At 40.7% G+C, this 21,250-nt stretch overlaps 1 protein-coding gene across 1 annotated transcript; it reads right to left on the bottom strand.

Moving 5' to 3' along the window:
- Window positions 1-1,071: 1,071 nt before the first annotated feature.
- Window positions 1,072-21,016, bottom strand: LDLRAD4 (low density lipoprotein receptor class A domain containing 4). Its single transcript, XM_023523982.1, has 3 exons — window positions 20,858-21,016; window positions 3,033-3,086; window positions 1,072-1,707 (listed from the first exon to the last, which is right to left on the bottom strand). The coding sequence occupies exons 1-3, from the start codon at window positions 20,960-20,962 to the stop codon at window positions 1,198-1,200; spliced, it is 669 nt and encodes a 222-aa protein (XP_023379750.1). The 5' UTR covers window positions 20,963-21,016; the 3' UTR covers window positions 1,072-1,197.
- Between the last annotated feature and the right edge of the window lie 234 nt (window positions 21,017-21,250).

Genomic DNA, 21,250 nt, shown 5'->3' with positions numbered 1-21,250 from the left:
AACACTGATCAGCCGTCCAGGATTGAACTGAACTATCTAGGAAAGGAGAGAGACAATGAGAATACACTGAGAAATCATATATTTCAACAATATTAAAAATAACCACCTTGCATTTTAAATAATTTATTGCATAAAATAATGTATGTATCTGAGTATGTTTCATGCTACAGTGAAACAAACCTAAATGATTGAAGAAACTGCACTGCTGGAGGATGAGAGCAGCACTTTATGATACTGGATACATAAATGCTTGTGTTGGGTTCATTTTTTAATAAAATATGCAGCCTAAGACAAGCTGAGTAACTCAACAAGTAAGAAATGCTGGAACTTAGTACTTCCTATCTTTCATCCAAAAGTCTTCAAATGCTTCAGTGATGCACTGCTATCTAATGCAAATTCTTAAAATAATAACGACTTTCTTGATTTATTTAGCATATGTTAGGCTACCTCCCTAAATATCTTTCCTTGCGTGATTGTGGGGAACATTCCGGGGTATCCCTTGAGCCTAATAATAATCCACGGGTGAAAAGACAACATACAGAACTTCATGTAACACAGTTCTCTCATATATATTTGAAACAATTAAGATAGTGCAACTTTTAAAAACACATTATCATAACAACACAAATTAACTCCTTGCATTCATCTAACTTCTCTACTTTATACCTTGGCACAAAAACAGGAATTTTGAAACATATTTTTAAAATAAAATAAAAGTTCCACACCTTGGAATAAAAAGCAAACTGGCCAATTCTTCCCCATGAGAATATATAATAATGCTTCCTTCTTTATTCAGTTAATTATAAAACAGGCTGTTCTGGCCTCTTTCTCTGCAGTCTCCTTTCATAATTAAATAAATCAAATACCTCTGTGGGTTTCACTTCATGATATCTTCAAAGCATGCCTTTCTCTGTGTTTCCATGACCGCCTTTTGCCAAAACCATCCCTTCGCTACACCTGCCCCCAAATAAACACTGTTTACGGTCAGACGGGTCAGACCGGGCGGAAGTTGCATTATCTCGTCTAGTTTGCATGCAATTCCCCTGAAAGGAATCAGAAACAAAGACCACATTTGCACATTTGGTTTTACTTAGTTGTAGCACATAAAACTGAACAACACTGTGCTCAGGAGCGGAGGGGCAATGTAGCCTCCTTCTGTCATCAGTTTCTTTTTCAACTCAAGTGCATGTTGGAGGGTCAGACAAGGTTCCCAGGCTTCCTGTCTGTGCTCCCGGAGTTGTCCTGCTGAAATGGCAGTCTGCTCCCTCTGTGCCCGTTGCTGTGCTGGTGATGGAAGAAAGAGGCTCCTGGGTAGTGGCCCATCACCTCGCTGTACGTCGGGGGTGGCCCCTCCATTCTCCCATTACTGCTGCAAGTGCTGGCACTTATGCCCGAATTGCTGCTGGGTGGGCACGGGCCCCCATTATAAACTGAGATGTCTATCAGATCGCTGTCGAATATGGTCCGGTTGGGCGGGGCCCTTACAGACTCTCGGTTGAGTTCCATCTGCTGTTCAGGGTCCCTGAGCTGCAGCGTACAGGGTCCCTGGTAAGGGGGCGGCTCTTCCCCGTCAGACAGGGAGATGGTGGGGGGAAGGTCGATCTCGTGCTGCACGTAGGGGTAGGTGGGCTGGAAGCGGCTGAACCGATCCCTCTGGATAAAGGACGGAGCAGTAAACCTGTCCCTAGAGCGTGGGGCATACATGATCTGCAAGGAAAAGAGGAAAAGCTTGAAAACATTCTTGGCACAATAATGATCACAACCATGATGATATCAAGAAAATTCGTGCTTAGTTTGTGTTCTCACCCATCTGAAAACCTTTTCCGCTAACAAAACAAGAAAAGACTATTGGGGACGGGGGAGGGTGGAAATGTAGTTTTCTTATTCCTCATGACTTAGACGACTCACTTTACCAAACTATAGTTTATCCAAGATGGTTCAATAGTGGAGAATTGTGGTTAATTAAAATTTGGGGTTTAATGGTAGTGATTGCATATGGTATGTATGCATTCTCCACTGTTTCACATAGAATAAAATAGTAACTTCTCGAGTGCAGTAAATAGTAACACAGGGGAAAAGGGCTGTGTAGACAGCCCTCTAGTCCTGTCCACCACCTGGTCCAGGCCTCAACTCCTTTACCTATAAAGTAAGTGGACTGGCCCACCTGCTTTCTCTGTGCCTTCTAGCTCTCATATCTATGATTCAGAGGGACGAGGAGTGGCTCAGAGTTTTCATTGTAAATGTAAATTATAATTTCACATGATGGTACTTAGAACAGGTAGGCACTGGGTCAAATTATAAATTATTTATAAAAGCTTAGTTTCCTGTCAATTACTTAGAAAAATAGAGAACAAGTGACTTCTTTTTCTTCCTGATTTCTAAACTTTTCCAGTAATTTTTTTCTAGATAAAAGTTTCTTGTAGTTATTTTTAGTAACTGATGTAAAAAATGTTTTGTATTCCAAAGTAAATATGATTATAGATTTTTTCCCAAAGTGAATTCTTACATAATCCTCTCATCTATTCCACCATCCATTCTTCTAGAGGAAAGATTATACACACACACACACACACACACACACACACACACACATCCATTGACTTTTCCAATATATTTTTAACTTTAAGGTAAAAAACTGCTATTTTTAAAGTTGTATTATTAAACTTGAAGATGTGGAAATGAATCATGCTATATTTATAAACGGTGCCCACATCTGCCACCCCTCATTATTAGCAGCTATGGGATCATGTTAAGATCGGTGATTCTCAACCTGTTTTCTGTAAAGAGCTTTAGACTAGCACAAATAATTTCTAGGAGATTGTAGGGGAAAACCCCCTTTCCTGTTTTTTAAACCAAAGTTATAAGTATATACCTTAATTTAAATGTGTTATTTCTTAACCTATGCTGTAATACATTTAACCTTTACATCAATTTTGTTGCAATGGTTTATTTCTCTCATTCTTTCTCCCATGCACATGGGGTTCAGCAACTTCCTCCTGCCACCCACACCCCTCCCTTGTCCAACTCCTTACCTCTGAGGCACCTGGCCGAGAACCAGAGCTGTCTGAAGGCCACAGGCGCCCTTCCTGGTGGTGGTGTGGTGGGATGGGTTGGTGGGGTGGAGGTGGGGGAGAGATTGCAAGAAAATTATTAGTTTCATACAGCAGCACCTAAAATCAGGGAACCATATTTCTCCTTGACAGTAGCAAATCTGTTTAAAACAGGGACTAATGAAGAATTGTTCATATATATATCAAACATCTAAAAGGATAATTGTGACTAAAAAGTTAAAAATTTTAGGTTTCTACCAGATTTGAAATAGATTTGAAGTAAATATCATTTAAACTATACACTTTTGTGTTTGAAATACATTCCAAATGTCATCAAACCATATTCAATCACTACCTAGATTTGGGTAGGGTCTGGATGAATTAAGCTCTTATACCAGGGCCTACCCCATGCAAATGTGGATTACCGCACCTGGCCAAGTATCAGTCAAGGTCTTTTTGTGATTTGGCTTCGAGTTAAGCAGCAGCAGCAGCAGCAGAAGAAGAAGAAAATCACTGCCCAGCTACACTGGTTGGCTTTCAAACTGAAAACTGAGTTTCCAAAGCCTGAATGCCCTTCGAGCATCTTCTTGTCAATTTATTCTTCAGTCCATATATCCCCAAGGCAGATGGAACCAAACAGTAGGCATTATTAAGGATCATTTTTAACACCATAAATTTGTTTATGAAACACTTCAATTTGTTATCTCTTTTTAACCTAAATTGTTGACTACTAGCACAGGTCCCTTGGACTATTAGCAAAAGGCCTGTTATTATAATCAAGATAATAAGTACTATGTTGGGAGCAGATGTCTGTATTTTTGGATTCCCAGGAATATTTGTACATGACCCTGTGTGATCACTGAGCCTCGTGAGAGCTTAAAGGGCACATAAGTAGATCTGCGAGGTAAAACATCCTGAAGTCTCTCTTGCTCTTTTTTTAGGCCAGTATTCTAATACAAATATCCCCTCTGCTGCTAAACAGGGTATTTGTCCAATACATACAACCTGTTCCTAAGATACCCACAGGACATCATGAACATAGCAGCAAAAATATGAACAGTGTTAAGAGGAAGTTTGGGCTTAAGCTTTAACTATAAAATTATGTAATGGACCATTACGGCTCTGGCCTGGCGACAGGTGGAAGACCTAATCAAACCTAATGAAGTAGCTGACCCACACCTTTTACTGGGCCCAAGGTAGCTTGCACAGCACTTTAGAGTTTTCGCTAGGATCAAAGTGAAACAATCACTAGAATTCTGGGTTGTTATAGCAACTTTCATACTGAAAACAACATAAAAACTCATCCACAGCTGTTTCCAAGACTAATAATTCTGCCCTACCTTCTCTTTCTTCCTACAGACTGGAGCTCAGCACTGTCAGCTCTAACCTTCCATCTAGAGAACTGGCACCAGGAAACAGTGAAAACAGCAGATTAAAGCACAGTGTGGAGCATAACAGCCAGAAATAAAACCATCAAATGAAGTGAGAGGGAAGTGACCCAGAAGTAGCGGGTTGCACATTTTCTGAAAATGAAAATAACCATCCTCAATGGCTTTATTCCCCTAGAAAGTGACAAAACTTGAAAAACTGCCTAAGAGATTAAAACTTGTGCACACTCAATCTTATATTTCACCAAATTCACATCAACATTCTTGTTACTAAATTCATTTGGCACTTTTTGGCCCTCCTCTTACTTGGCCTGCCAGTAACACTGAACCTTCCTCTCTTGTTGACCTCAGTGACATCACCCTCCTCATTCACACCTTGGCTTCTCTGGGCACTTTGCCTTCTCCTTGGGGGCGAGGGTACCTCTAGCTCTTCATTGTGGTTAAATGTTGTAATTCCTCAGAGCCCTGTCTGGGGCCCCTCTCCTCTCATTGAGGTGTCCCTGGGCTACCTCATCCCCTCTGCAGTTTACAGGGCCATCCTCATTGGGATGGGTCTGTCTTTGGTCCCACCTTTTCCCAGGAGCTCCAGACTGGTCTAGCCATGGGGGCCTCCTGGACTCCAATGAACTCCTAAAACTAAACATGTCTAAAGTGGAACTCATTGACTTCTCCCCCAAATCTTTCAACCCTCCGTACTGCTGTGGCCTCATCAAGTCGCCACTCTCCGTCACCCCCACTCCACTTCCCTCTATTGCTACCATTACTATTTCAGTAATGATGTAATTTCTTTAACTACTTACTGACAATTGCCTCCCACCTCAAACTTATTCACTTTTATAGGACACTTATTTTTCTGGTCTTTCACTCAGGTGGTTCATAGAGTCATTAAAACTACGAGATCTGTAAGATGCTGTGGTAGAAATGGTTAGGGCCAACAGTCCAGAAGCTGTCATTCCAGTTCTATGCCTCTGCTGATATGTAAAGAACCCAGACCTAGAATATGACCAGAATTCTAGAAAGGCTGGATCCTAGCAATCTTGATGGAAAAGGAACTGCTTTGCTCTGGCACTCATGTCACAACCAGCTCTGGACACCCTTTTCTAGTCTGCCCCATGCTAACTATCGCCATATCGCCCTTATTAGCACTGAATTTCTCATGCTGCTGGTGGAGCCCGCTGATTCTTGCTTTTACTGGTGAGGTGAAGTCCTCTGACTAAGATCCGGCTCTTTGGATCATCTGAAGAGCCTGCGCATAGCTGAATTCAAAGATGTGGGCCTTCTTGTCTAGACTTCTCAGTTTCTTCATCTCCAAACACTAGTGATGACATTTTCAGAGAGAAGGAGACTCATCTTATGGCATCTACTCAAATGGCTGCAGTTCTGGGTCCTCATTATGGAACTTTATCCCAACAATGAAGGCTTTAATGCTCTTGGCAATGCTTATATTGTTACATTAATTTATACTCAGAATAAGTTGTGAAATAAGATAATACTTAAAAGTAGTTTACAGAATTTTGAGCAATAAGAACAAAATTTTGCTAATATTTTTACACAGGATTAAATTCATTCCCTTCCTTATAGCTGTTTCCTTGTAAGAATACCAACTGAAAGGAAGGGAGATATCCACTGTCTGTTCATTCGTTACTTCACTGCACATTTACTAAGTACCTCCTGGCAGTGGATCTCAATCCTTTTCCATTGCAACACGTGAGATAATGTACACACATAACCCAACAAGTAATGTGCCACACCTTCCTATGGGGTAAATGGTAGGGGTGGAGCACGGGGTCTGTGCAATCCCCAGGTTTAACCTATTTCTCCAACCCCTTTGTTCCACTCAAGAAAGCGTTCTGGAATGCAAATGAGTTAGGGAGACATTACTCTAGGGGTAACTTTGAATCAATTCTAGTCTATTTTGTAAGGTATATTATTCTCAAATCACTCGTGTTTTATCTATTATTAGTACCAGTTACTTGAGACACACATTAAAACTGAGCAGGACACACAGGGGACTGTCCTAGAAGCTTACAAGAAGGGCATCCACTCTTCGGAGCCTTCTCTGTATACGCAGTGCCTTATATGCATGTTCCTTATTCTCCAGTTTTCTCTCTGGAACGAAGGCTCTGTGACAAGAAAGGTAATGACTGATTATCTGATGACAACTTAATATTACCCAGATGGATGACACCTCTATCAATAACCAGTGTAGATCTGTAATAGCAAATGCATTCTGAAGTGGGAAAGCCTTAGGCCATGATCCTGGCCCTGCTGCTCTTCAATCTGTGACCTGAGACAGCTTACTTAGTTGCTCCAAACCTCATTTTCCTTACTTGAGGTTGTTGTGAGGCTCAGATACAATGTATGTAAATTCTTTAGCACACTGCCTTGCACATCAGTATTCAGTATATGGTGGCTCTTAACATTGCATGTAACAATTACCTGCTGCTATACACAACTAAAGTAAAGATAATTTTCAATTACCTCTTTTAAAATAAATGACTTCACTGAAATTTCCTCATTTCTTTGTCTATTTACAATATCATCTATCCAAAAAGTGGCATTTTGAATGGAAAGGCTAAAAAGATGAGAGAGGCTTAAGTAAAGTTGCATTTATCTCAGATTTCTTCCTAAGATTTCTTCCTAAGATTCCTAAAACAAGCATTACCCATGAGACTCTTCATAGAAAGTTCTTCTCCCTGGCTTTCTGGGTGCTACAAAGAACAAAGGCCCACAGTTGCATAATAACTCTCTGTACTCTTAAAGCATTAGCTCAGCCTGGCAATTAGCTATCCACTGAGGAAATCATCATGAGTACAAACATCAGGAATTCCCTTTGCCATGCACTATTCCTTCTGATGTCATGAAGTGAAAGCAGGGAGACAGTAGGCCAGTTAAAAGAAACAACAAATTTTATGGAACTCAATTTTGTGACAAGCCTTGTTTTTTCTTGAACCTTCTTTTATTTGCTAAAATGAAATCTTTATTGTTAATGAATACATTATTTGTCATTCTCCTGCTAATTTAGTCACTATCAGGCAATCATTCAGACCATCTCTGAGCAGGGTGATAACATTTTTCTTTTGTGGGCGGAGCCTGACTGCAGTAAACATGCCAAGGGAGAGCCTTTCCTTTGTGACAGTGTCACCCAGCCTAAATCTACAAAAAACACAACCACAGCATATGCATGACTACACACAGAGACATGAGTACACAGATGTAGTTTGTTTCTTACACTAAGTACACTTTGAATCATAATATCTGGTGTTCTGACCTCCCTGACTTGGCCCTGGAAGTTGCTTCCATGAGGCCTTTGGTGAGCACAGGCACTGGGACTCAGGCCTATGAAACCCCTTGACCACCCTGAGTGGCAAGCTAGTAATCAAGGGGCTCTAGTGAATCTATCTTGTGGAACAGGGTCGTAGGACAGCTCCAAATCTTGTAGGCTTAATGACATGCATTTTCAGGCTTCTTTACACCTGATAAATCATTGTACGTTCCTCCTTCTGAATGGTCAATGAATAGCCATATTGACAGAAAATTTTCCTGAGTTGACTCTGCTTGACTCTGAAATGGATGCACTAAAGATTTTAAAAAGTCACCTGATTTTCCAAATGATTGTCTTTATGATGCCAACAGTGTTATTTGCAGACGTGGAACATGACTAAATTTTTTTCCCTTTAAATCTGACCATCTGGCACTTTTTTGGCAGGGGGGCGAGGGATGGTAAGTGGGAAATCAAAATTGACTCTTTTCCTTTTTATTGTGGTAAAACATACATTACATAAAATTTGCCATTTTAATCATTTAAAAGTATACAGTTCTGTGGCATTAAGTACATTCACATTGTCATGTAACTATTACCACCATCCATCTCCAGAACTTTTCATCTTCCCAAACTGAAATGCTATACCCATTAAACACTAACTTCCCATTCCTTTCTCCCCTCAGGCCCTGGTAACCACCATTATACTATCTGTCTCTATGAATTTAACTATTCTAGGTACCTCATATAAGTAGAATCATACAATATTTGCCTTTTTGTGGGCATATATTGTGTCCTTATTTCACTTAGCATAATGTCTTCAAGGTTTATCCATTTAATTAAAAAAAGGTTCATTCACATTGTAGTATGTGTCATTCATTTTTTTTTTTTGAGGCTGAATAATATTCCATTGTAGGAATAGACTATATTTTGTTTATTCATTCATCAATTGATGGATAGTTTGATTGTTTCCACCTTTGGGCTATTGCGAATAATGTTGCTATGAAGAGAAATATAAAAATATCTCTTTGAATCTCTGCTTTAAATTCTTTGGGGTATATCCCCAGAAGTGGAATTGCTGGATCATATGGTAAATCTATGTTTATTTTATTTTTTTTGAGGAACTACCATACTCTTTTCCATAGTGGTAGTACTATTTTACATTCCCACCAGGAGCGCATAGGGTTCTAATTTCTTTGCCAACATTTGTTATTTTCTGTTTCTTTTATAATAGCCATTCCAATGAGTATAATGTGGTATCTCATTATGGTTTTGAACACTAATCGTACACAAATCAGTTAAGATTCTCAAGAGAAACAGAGAATCATCTATTTATTATAATAAGAGGCTCTTATTATTATAATAAGAGTCCCACAACCTGCCATGTGCAAGATGGAGAACCAGGAAAACTGGTGGTATAGTTCAGTTAGAGGCTGAAGTTCTAGAACCAGAGGTCCATTGGTATAAATCTTGGATGACAAAAGCCTAAGAACCAAGAGCTCCAATGTCAGAAGGCAAGAGAATAGAACATCCTAGCTCAAGAAGAAAGAGAGAAAATATGACCATCCTCCACCTTTTTGTTCTAGATAGGCCCTCAAGGAATTGGAAGATACCCACATTGGGGAGGGCAAACATTCTTTATTCAGTCTACTGAGTCAAATGTTAATCTTTTCTTAAATTATTCTCATATATACATCTAGAAACAGTGTTTTATCATCTATCTGGGTATGCTAAGCTCAGTTTTGCTGACACGTAAACTTAGCTATCACAATTAGTGGTACTGAGCTCTTTCCATATGCTTATTGGCCATTTGTATATCTTCTTTAGAAAAATGTCTATTCAAGTCCATTGTCTATTTTCAAATTGGGTTATCTATTATATTGCTGTTGAGTTGTAGAAGTTCTTTATGTGTTCTGAATATTAATCCCTTATCAGACATATGATTTTCAAATATTTTCTCCCATACTGTGGTCTGCCTTTTCACTCTCTTGAGAGTGTTCTTTTACAAATAAAAGTTTTTAATTTCTGAAGTCTAATTTATTATTTTTCTTTTGTTGCCTGTGCTTTTGGTATCATATCTAAGAAACCACTGCCTAATCCAATGCCCTAAAGCTTTCCCCCGCCCTTGTTTTCTTTAAGAGTTTTATAGTTTTATAGTTCTTACATTTAGGTTTTTGATCTATATTATTTTTTTTGTATATGGTATAAGATGAGGATACAATGTCATTATTTTGCATGTGAATATCCAATTTTCCCAGTACCTTTTTTGAAAAGACTTTCCTTTCTTCTTGATTGGTCTTGGCACCCTTGTCAACAATCATTTGACCATATATGGGAAAGTTTATTTCTGGGCTTTCTATTCTATTCCATTAGTTTATATGCCAATACCACACTGTTTTTGTTATGGTAGCTTTGTGGTAAGTTTTAAAATCAGATAGTGTGAGATATCCAAATTTGTTATTCTTTTTCAATATCATTTTGGCTATTTGGAGGTGGGGGTTCCTTGAGATAGCACATGAAGTTTAGGATAAACTTTTCTATTTCTGCAAAAAAACTTAATTGAGATTATAATAGGGATTGAGCTGAATCTGTAGATTGCTTTGGATAGGACTGACATCTTAACAACATCAAGTCTTACAATATGTGAATAAGAGATGTCTTTCCATTTATTTATATCTAATGTCTTCCAGCAACATTGTATAGTTATTAGTGTACAAATCTTTTACTTCCTTGGTTAAGTTTATTTCTAAGCATTTTATTCTTTTTGATGCTATTGTAAATTGAATTGTTTTCTTAATTTCTTTTTTGGATTGTTTATTGTTAGTGTAAAAAAATGCAACTGATTTTTGCATGTTGATTTTGTATTCTGCAACTGTTAAATTTGTTAATTAGTTCTAGCAAGTATTCTTTAGGGTTTTCTATATGTAGATCATTTCATTTGCAAAGAAGTAATTTTACTTGCCTTTATAGTTGAAATGCCTTTTATTTCTTTTTCTTGACTAATTACTCTGACTAAAACTTCCAATAAATACTATGTTGAAAGGAAGTGGTGGGAGCATTTGACATCTTGTTGCCTGGCATATGTTGTCAGGTTTGGCTCAAATAAACTCTTATAAAAATTCTAAGAAAAAAAAAAAGAAAGAAAAGTAAAAAGAAAAGAAGTGGTAAAAGCATACATCCTTGTCTTTTTCCCGATCTTAGAGGAAAAGCTTTCAATCCTTCACCATTGAGTATGATGTTAGCTGCAGGCTTTCCACAGATAGCTTTTATTTTATTGAGGTAATTTCCTTCTATCCTAGTTTTATGAAGGTTTTTATCATGAAAAAGTGTTGAATTATGTCAAATACTTTTTCTGCATGATGAGATAATCATGTAGTTTCCCCCCTTCATTCTGTTAATGTGTTGTATTATATTGATTGATTCTCCTATGTGGAACCATTTTTGCATTACAGAAATAAACTCACTTGGTTATGGTATATAATCCTGTTAGGATGCTGCTAAATTCAGTTTGCTAGTATTTTGTTGTGGATTTTTGCATCAATATACCTAACAGATATTGGTTTTCTTTTCCTGTTGCATCTTTGTCTGGTTTTCATATTACGTTAATGCTGGCCTTATAGAATGAATTAGAGAGTATTCCTTCCTCTTCATTTTTTTTGGAAGAGTTTGAGAAGTGGAGTCAATTCTTCTTAAAATGTTTGGTAGAATTCACCAATGAAACCATCTGGTCCAGGGATTTTCTTTGTTGGGAGGTTTATGATTATTGATTCAATGTCCCTACTAGTTACAGAACTATTCAAAATTTCTATTTCTTCATAATTCAGTCTTATTAGGGTGTGTTTCTAGGCATTTGTCCATTTCATCTAGGTTATTCAATTTGTTGATATACAATTGTTCATTGTACTTTTTAATAATCTTTTTTTATTTCTGTATCTCTTGGATTTTTTTCCATATGAAGGATACATTTTATAGCTTTAAAAGAGAGTAATCTGTGACCACGACTTACTGGGGCTTCCCTGCTGAAGCCTGCTGTTTTGGGTCCACATGCTCTGTGATCATGTGTAAGGCCACTTCCATACCCCAAACCTTCTTGGTTTTATGCCTTCAGCTAAATTCTCCTTTCCACACTCCAAGGACCACAGGATCATCAGATTTGGGAATAGAAAAAACCTAATAAGGTGTTTTTCAAACTGAGTTGCAGCCTCTCAGAGAGATGGAAAATCAGTTTAAGTAGGTTGCAGCCAGTATTTTAAAAAATCAAACAGAATAGAAAATAACATTGTAAGTATTGTTTGGTGAAACTTTTGCCTTAGTTGTGTATATGAGTATTGTGGATTGTGATGTAAGATGTGTTTATTGCTGTTCTTCATGGTTTAAAATAATCTGAAGGTCTCTGAGTTAAGCCAATTATCCATTATTTTAGATGGGAGGAAACTGAAGCCCAAAGAGGTTATATTAATCGTTGGAGGTGACACAGCCAGTTTGTGGTAAAGCAAGGCCATTGCTAGATATTTTGGCTTCTACACAAGTGTTCCTCCCAATGAATGAATGTATTGTATGGTCTCAAATATTTGGAAATCTATTTTTTTTTCCTGTCCCAGGTTGAGAACTTCAAATCATAGGTAAAACTGATCTTTGGATCAGCAACACCTTTACCTTCTGATAAAATCAGTTTTCTTTCTTTTCTTCCCTTTTCTCATACAACTTCTCTGCCATCCAAATGCCTTAGTATTGCTGTCTTTTGCACCCTAGATGGCAGTAACAGCTTAGATGTAAAGTCAATATCTTTAATGTCAATGACTGCGTTCTCTCCAGCATCTCTCCTTTTATTCCTCCTTGGGAATCCATCATCAAACTTCTCAGGACTCAATATTTCTCTCTCAACTCTACTCAATCTAGGGCACATCCCTTAAGAAAAATACAAATCATCCAGGAAGGTATGTTGGGAACAAAAGAAAGGGAATCCTTTATATTTCCAGAACAATATAATGGATCTGGGAGGTCTATAGGCCCTGAGGAACAAGCAGAAAAGAGCTATGCAGGTGCCTCTACAGGGCTTGGTGCTGTGAATGAGCAATTAGATTTCATGAGAAACCAGCCTGGGAATTAGAAAGCTCAGGGCAATAGAGGGATGTGAAACCATACACTATCAGCCTAAGTAGGCACAATCACCTCCTTTAAGATGTGAGAGAAGGCTGAGGCACAGGACTGAGGCTTTCCCAAAGGTCACAGAGCTAGTAGGAGATTAATAGAGGCAGAACCCTGCTATCTCCTTTGGTATCCTTTGACAGCTCTGGGCAGCCTCCTCAAGTGCCACTCAGAATTAGAATAACTTAGAAAACTTTTTTCCCCTTAGAATAAAGCACACCAACTTTCAAAGACTAAGTAAAAACAAATAAAACAAACTTTACCTTTAGAATTTTATGCTGATGCCTACTTAAAGGGTTATTAAATTTTTTTAGTTTATAAAATTTTTCATCAACTTTATTTCAAAATCTGATTTTGAAATAAAATCATACTTTGGTCGCAATTAGAAATCATGTTTGAATGAGTTGCCTCAGGAGACTATGGATGCTCAGAACATTGCTGGAATTGTCTTTAACAACAGTTTATGGGAGTAGAGGATGTTATTTACTTGTAAAAGTAATATATGAACAATACATTCTTACCATAAAAATTTTAACAGCATAGACCAGGCTCCCTTTGTTCACCTCCTCTCATCTTGGCTCCTCCCCAGAAGAAGCCATCAGTTTGCTGTGGGTCCTTCCTGACCTTTCTCTACAGCATCAGATTGTAACTTGGACAACACTATTTTTACTAATTGAGTCACCCTTGGCTTTGCACCAAAATTGTATCATTTAGCTTGATCAGCCACTTCATTCATAAGATTGAACTCTAAATGGATTTTGGCTGGTACCAAAAACCAATCTCACCCTCAGAAAACATATAAGAAAAAAGAAGACTTGCCATTATTGAGGACTTAAAAAATAATTTCCCTTGAAAGTTTTCCAAAAAATGACCTGCAAGCTCTGAAGGTAATTTCAAAACTGCTATGAGCAATGACTACATAAGTAGAAGAATTATTTGAGCTACTCACATTGCTTTAAAGACAAATCTTGTCTATTAAAAAGGTCTATCTACTATCTGCTATGTAACAGCTGTGGCCTAGCATCCTTATTCATTTTTTTTGCCAGCAATCTGGCCTTCTGTTTCTCTTACATGAAGATGTTAAAATTATCAATCTTCTAATGCCAAAAGGCAAAACATTTTAAATGACCGGTCAGGCAGGCTGGTTATGTGAACACCCTCACTCATTCCAAGAGAGAAACAGCACGGCTGATGGTAGGAAACCTGCATTTGGAGTTTACAGTAGGCACTGACCGGTTCTTGCAGTCTCTTCAACATGTGAAAATTCAGTTTCAGTAGCTCATGAAATAATAGAGAATTGTTATTAAACAAAGTTGGCAACAAATACCCCTGGTCTTATGGTGCAGCAAGAATCTGCCTTGTTCACAGGGAAACTGTCTCCTGCCATCTTTCATCCCAGTCTTATGCTAATCGAAGCCTGTGGCTCTCTTCTCTTTAGTCTGAAGTATCAGAGATGTGTCTATTATAACTGCATCGTCAAACCCTTTAGTTCACTTTTTTGTACCTTATTGAATGAAAATAGTTCATTTCTATCATTTTAGAACTGCTTTTCTAAATACAGACTGAAGTAGGTAGAAATGAAAAAAGGCAGGTAAGTACACAGCCATCTAGCACTTTATTCACAATGTGGTGACTCCCCATCTCTATGTGCCCTTCACTGGATCTCAGAACACAGCCTGTGGGCTTCTCAAGCACGGTGAACTCCGAGCCCAGTATGGTGTGTTTCTGAGCTGCTTCTCAGAGGTGATCAGAAATGTCACTCTGTTCTCAAGGTCAACAGAGTGGTGCCCACAGCCAGCTCTGCCCACAGACTCTTGCCCCATAGAGGAGAGCCCTGCCCCAGGGAGATGACTAGACAGCAAGGGCCAAGAATGAGCATATTGGGAATGCTGCTCATTCCCAATGCTGTACTCTGTTGGCCCAGACACACTTGATTCAACTCCTCATCTTGTATGAATGAGCTTTACTTCCACAAGGAAGTCATCTCCCATTTTTCTGGAAACCAGTGGCCCTCCTGGTCTATCTTTTGTTTTCATCCTTGTGGTAGAGGCATGAGTTCTCAAAAAAAAAAAAAAAAAAAAACCTACATAGAAAGATGAGACCACAGCCAAAAGGTGGGCACTGGTCCATCTTGAGTGGCAGATGCTTTGCAGTCTCAGCCTGGGGGTGCCAGGCAAGAGTAGAGACTGGTATGGCCTGATATGTTGACTTTTCAAGAAAAGATATAAATTCTAATTTTTATGTGACATCTTCTCATTTTTATAAGTTCAATTAAGTTTTGTCAAACACCTTGTAGGGCAAACCATGCATACTGGCCACACGACAAGCAAAGGCTGCTGCTTCTGCAGAGAGGGTCTCAAGGCATAGACTTCTCCCATACCAGGGCACTTTGAATCCAAAGAACCCAAGTTTCTACACCAATACAGCTGGCAGTTACAGTCTTTACTCTCTTTCCTTACAGCGGGGGTACAAAACAAATGACTCCCTTTCTTATATCCCCCCACCACATGAAGTTGTTGTAGCACAGGCTGCACTGAATGCCAGGCTGATGCTACTCTGTCTCCACAAGAAGGCCCAGGCACCCACATTTTCACAACTGATTTAATCCCTGTGGCATTTGGTAATGGCGAAAAGCCTGATGTGACTCCTTTTGTTATTTTTTTAATTAAAATTGCTGTTTTTATGGGTCAGAATGGCTGAATATCTACAATTTCATGTAGTTCAAACTAAGTAAAATGTTTCTGGCTCTGCTTTTCTTCAGTAAATAGTCAGTCACCTTGGCCTCACCCACTATCCACTGAGCCTTGGCTTGCTCAGGTGAGTTTAGCTGGCCCCGCCAGGCTGGGCTGCTGGCTGTCAGAAAAGGCTACTCAGGCCTCCTCCAGCTCTGGCAAGAAAGGCTCCAGTGGCTTGTCCGAACATCTTTCAGGGCTGTGTCTGGAATATTTATGCCCCTTTGTTGTTTTCTTATTACTTGGTGGTCTAAGATAATGAAAAAAAAAATCTAGATAGTCTCAAAGCTCTGAAATCACATAAACCAGGCTCTAAAAAATAAGCCACGGCTACTTCAGAAAGAACACATCTGAGTTTATATCACAAACCTTCATTGTTGTTTGTCATAATTTAAAGCATTTATTTTTTCTGTAATTTAATTTTCATTCAGAAATGACTGCTTCCACTTAATTCAGAGTCAGTACTGTCCCATCCCCTGGTCTCCCCAGACAAGTATCTCAGAGACACTGTAGTGATTAAGGCTGGCCAGCCTTAGCTGATACAAACTCCTTTTATTCATCCAATGGCCAGAAGGGAGCTGGCACAGAAAGTATGTGCTTCCAATAGGCATTGTTGGAACAAGCAAGGGAGGAAACCAGGGGAGATGGTACCACATGAGGAGGATGCAGTGTGATAAAGTCAGGGCTGGGGGCACTGCCCTCACTGGGAAGGTGCCTTTGACTGTACAAGGAAAACCTTGCAGAATCAGGGCAAGCCTGGCGCTTGGCGCAAGGGGGTAACTGATCTAACCTACCATTTCTCAGAAGTAGACTGTCTCTGGGAACCAGGGATATTAAGAACTATTAAGATCCTATCGTATTAATCTCAGTTTTGCTTTTTCCTTTTGGTTTATGTGGAATGTCCATTAGTGAGGAGAGGGGCACAGTAGTGAAGTTTACTCAACTCAATCTTAACATCTACATGTTCAGCAAATCTCCTTCTCAGAAACAAAACCCAACTATTGTACTTTACTTTTTCATCTTGACTATCAAGTCTTCCAGCAGACATGTATAAAAATAAATTTAACCAACAGTATTAAACCAAATCACCTAGAAGCTGATAATGAGATGCCCAACCCTTCTCACAGCAGTCCAAAATAAATACACCTTTTACAAACATACTCGTGGAGACTGCACATGGTTCTAGAACTAATAGGCCAAAAGGACCCAGAAGTGAGTGAATACCAGCAATGCACAGGCTTACCCATGGTGAGGCTGGTAGTAGGAACCCACACCCGCAAGCTGCTAACTAGCTGGATGCTGCAGCCCCCACCCCTCAGGCTCTTGGGAAGGCAGGATTTAGATGCTGGCAAAGTGAAAGGCACTTCAGGAGTGCTCAGGTGTTCTCACAACAGACATGAAACAACATGGACAGTAGCAATTGCAAATACATATCCATCTTCACCAGTCACCTTTCCCCTAAAAAGCACAAATTGACACGATGCCGTGGGAGCCCTGAAGGCCACCAACAACGTGCTCTGTCAGTAAGAGCAGGGCCTGCTCTACCACACCGTGACTGTCCAGCCATGCCTTTGCTCAGCTCCTTCTAAGCCGCTCAGGGAAGGAGGCTGCTTGGCATAGGTAGTCACTTTAGGATGCTGAGGGAGGGCCACCTGGAAGAGCAACTTCAAACTGCCCATGCTGAGTCTTCATGCCCTATCTTAAACCCCTTCTATAGTTTGCATTCACTTGCTATACAGCCCACCCCACATACACACATGGCCACTAAAGACCTCTGGCCTTCTCCAGTAAGACTGAGAAAACACCAATTAGCATTAGCCTAGTGGATGCTGCTGATAGAAGGGGTGGGCTAAGGGCAGAATATGGAAAGGACACATTGCATTGTTTCTTCATTATCTTGCTCAGTGCCTGGCTAATGTCCAGGGAATGACTGAACAAAGGAGGCAGAATTCGCTGGGGGAAACTTCCTAAGGCAGAGTCCCAGACTAGGACCTTCTGATCACACGAGTTCCCTGTGGACGGCCCAACACTTTCCACAGAGCTGCTGGGAAGTGCTCTCTTCACTCTGTGGAAGCCTCATAGCCAACCATGAGAGATTAACTTATACTAAGCAAAATACCTCTGGGAAGGGTGGCATTCAGCACCTTGTAAGATTAGGGGTTCCCCATTTTGGCTCTACTGACATTTGAGGTCAGATCACTCTTTGTTGTGGGGGCTGCCCTGTGCACTGTAGGGCATTTAGAGCATCCCTGTAGCACCCCCTCCCCAAGTTGAGACACCAAGAATACGTTGAGAACCAAGAGTGTAAATGAATCAGATTACTCTCCCAGTACCATATTAAGGGAAGTGAAATTTCTTAAAAGAAGTTCAAGAAAGAAGTAGGTAATTGGGAGGCAAGAAGCCTGGCTGGTGTGTGTGTGTGTGCGGGGGCGAGGCGGGGGGAGCACACTCCTGGGTAGGAGGAAGACTGCATGTGAATGTGTGGTTGCACCCACAGTGCTATCTAGATTTGTATCTGTTTCCAGGAGAGAAGTTAAGTTTCTTCTTCACTCTCTCTCTTCCCTCTTTGGATCATAAACTAGGCTAATAGTCATAGTCATAAAATGGAACTACAGTCTGGGCCTGAGTTCTCTGTCACTGTCTAAAAAATACATCTTGAGTTTGTGAAACGTTGAACAGAGACCATTGCTAAGGTGTGCAATATCCACATTTCCATTTTCTCAAGAAGGAAAACCCAAGCATTGAGAAGCAACAGCAGCCATACTAGGTCACTCAAAGAAAAGAAAAAATAGTGTAATTGTAGCAATGGAATTAAACCCTATGCTGTGTTCAGCTTGCATCTTTATAACCCCCAGCTCAGAACTAGGACTGAGCTCTCAGGGGCAAAACTTTTAAGTGTTTATTAACAAAATCAGGCACACACAGTGATAAAGACTTCTGTGGACACAGTGACTAGCTATTGATGTTTTCACTTGCCATGTAGTGTGTAACCCTGAAGGAACCTCCGCAAGTCACTTAATTACTTTCTAGATTTTATGAAAGGGCAGATCTGCTGTCTAGCAGCCCCTGGAGCAGAGTGGACACAGGTAAACTGCTGCCCCTGAACGGGGACTTCACAGGGACTCACTTCCAAATGATAGAGAAGACACATTCCAAGTAAAAACACACTGAAATTTTCATTTTTCTGCCTTTGTAAAATTGTCTTCCTGCTGCCCTTCTTTGCTGGTAAGGGCGTGATTGTGTATATGTCCATTCTATCACCTGACTGTGCTGGGAGTTCCCATTCTGGGGGTGGAGGCCAGTGAGTAGGTGCTAAGACAACAATGGATAGCGACAGCAAGAGCAGGAATGGCCAGGTCGGCACTGAGGAGTAGAAAAAGGAGCCACCTCACCTATGCAAGGCGAGTCAGGTGGAAGAAAGATGACCCCTAAAGCAGATCTCAGGGGAAGGCATAGTGGGTATGGCCCAGGCCAGGCACTGGAGTTGCTTGGGTACTACAACTCCCAAAGTGCTTGATGGGAAACTTGGGCAAATTCATGGCAAGTACTCCCTGGAAACTTGAGAGATGCCTATTGATGATGACAATGTGAGTGGACAGTTTTACCTATTTCTCCCCAACACTGGGAGTTGGCATTTATAGTCTTTGCATTAAGGCTCAGGCAAAGCAATGATGGCCGATCCTTTTGCAGTTCTGAAACTACTGCTATGACAAGATTTTCTCTCTTTAAATTCAGGAGAATTAATTACATGGATTTTGTATTCAGAACTTTAGAAGAATTAGTTTTATTTTCCTTCAGGTAACAGAGCTGTCCTCATACAACACTGAGGATTCTACAGGCAATAAGACACCAGTGTCCAGTGAGTCTGGGCCCCACAGGTACCAGACTTCTGGGGTGACAGAGTATCCACAGGGAAAACATCATGATATGAAGAAAGCTATATTAACAGGGCTGGAAGGGGCTCATGGACACAACAATAGGGGAGACAAAGAAAGAGAACAACAGAGAATGAGAGAAAGCAGAAGGGAGAAAAGGGTTCTTTCCTTAGGCCTGATCCTGGTAGCTGCTATGACATCCTGTTTCATCTCTGTGTGTCTGAGGGGTGGCACAAAAAAATACCATCCCTTCCCTCTCCCTCTGCATGCCATGGACACAGAACACTCAGCCAACCTCAGTTCCACCCATAGGGACATCAGAGCCAATGGCTCACTGAGCAACTCTGCAGCCCCCATGAAGCATGACTCTGACATCTCGAGAGGTCCCAGAGGCTGCACCATACCTGCCAGGATGGCTGTACCCCTATGCTCATGATGATCTCCCTAAGCCAGTTACTAGATAACTCTGGTCTTGACTTGCACTCTGAGGGTCTGAGTTTCCTGTGCGGGTTCTGCCTCTTTTGCCCACCACCAAACCCAAGAATTTATAAGTGCCTAAATTCACCATTCCCAAGCCTTTCACTAAAAGCCCCTAGAATCATAGACTGTAAATCCAGCTTAGAACAGAAAGTTCCAGTGGCCCTTGGTCTACCAGGTACAGATCAAAGAACAGTTTAGCTGAATATCAGTGCTTTATTTTCTAGAGGAGGAGAGTGATTCTGAGCGAGTAGTTGGAAACCTTAAACAATCTGAAGAACCTTACTATGGGCTGGTCTGTGAGCCCCCTACACAACCTAGCCTGCACTGATAACCCTGAGAAGGCCCTGAAACCTTGCTGTCTCACCTCTGCTCCTCTGGATCATCCATGCCCTCAGCACTGAGGAACCCCTTCAGTGTCTTATGAATGCAGGAAGTGAGCACAAGTGCATTGTCGACCACTGGAACACCTCCCAGACCACACACTTAAGAACAGGTCTCTACATCACAGCATGGATAGCTCTCATAAGTGTAATGTGAGTGGAAGAAGGCAGACACCAAAGAGCACCTACTGCACAATTTCTATTGTTATAAAGTCCAAAAGCAGGTGAAACTAATCTGTGCTGATAGCTATCTGGACAGAGGTGACCTTGTGTGGGGCATGCCTGGAAGCGGGGCCTGTATGTCTCTGGGGGCTGGTCCTGTCTCTTTCCTGAGCAAGTGCTGGTTGCACAGGTGTGCTCCATTTGTGAGAACTCGCTGAGCTAAATATTCATGATGTACGTGCTTTTCTGTAAGTATGTTAACCCTTAGAGGAGAGTTTTCAATATCTCTAATTGCAGTGGGATGTCCTGCTTTATGACCGCACTTTTGGAGCCCGAAACAGAGGCCTGAGAAACACCTTAGGGGCCAGGCCCACACTTACCGGCTGCAGCCTGTCCTCCTGCCTCCTGCTATGACTTGGGCGGTTGATGAAAGACCTCGTGGACACTTTGTAGTGATTCAGCAGGCAGACAATAACCACGACCATCACTGTAATCACCACAATGATGATGATGATCTGGGCAAACTCCAGCTCCGCTGCGATGGAAGAGGAAACCATGTTAACCACATGCCCCCTTCACCATCACCCACCCAGTTCTCCGGACTCCATTTTTTTGAAGTGCTCTGACAACCACCAGACATTGAAGGCCTCTTACTTGAATCTGGTCCTCACAAGGACCTTATGAGAAAGAAGCTATTTCTCTCCAGGCCTGCTGCAAGACTGAAATTCTAATAACATTCACATAAAGGAAGGCTCAGGCACTAGACTCTTTCC

The sequence above is a fragment of the Pteropus vampyrus genome, unplaced genomic scaffold, assembly GCF_000151845.1.
Source record: "Pteropus vampyrus isolate Shadow unplaced genomic scaffold, Pvam_2.0 Scaffold434, whole genome shotgun sequence".
Classification (NCBI taxonomy): domain Eukaryota; kingdom Metazoa; phylum Chordata; class Mammalia; order Chiroptera; family Pteropodidae; genus Pteropus; species Pteropus vampyrus.
The sequence above is the reverse complement of the archived record's forward strand: the minus strand, read 5'-3'. Positions and strand labels throughout refer to the sequence as shown.

Excerpts from the sequence above, each read along its gene's own strand:
- LDLRAD4 (XM_023523982.1), bottom strand. The coding sequence starts at position 20,962 with ATGGTCGTGGTTATTGTCTGCCTGCTGAATCACTACAAAGTGTCCACG. Across the intron at positions 3,087-20,857 it reads AGGAGGACAGGCTGCAGCCG|GAAGGGCGCCTGTGGCCTTC; the intron begins GTAAGTGTGGGC and ends CACCACCACCAG. Across the intron at positions 1,708-3,032 it reads CTCGGCCAGGTGCCTCAGAG|ATCATGTATGCCCCACGCTC; the intron begins GTAAGGAGTTGG and ends TTTTCCTTGCAG.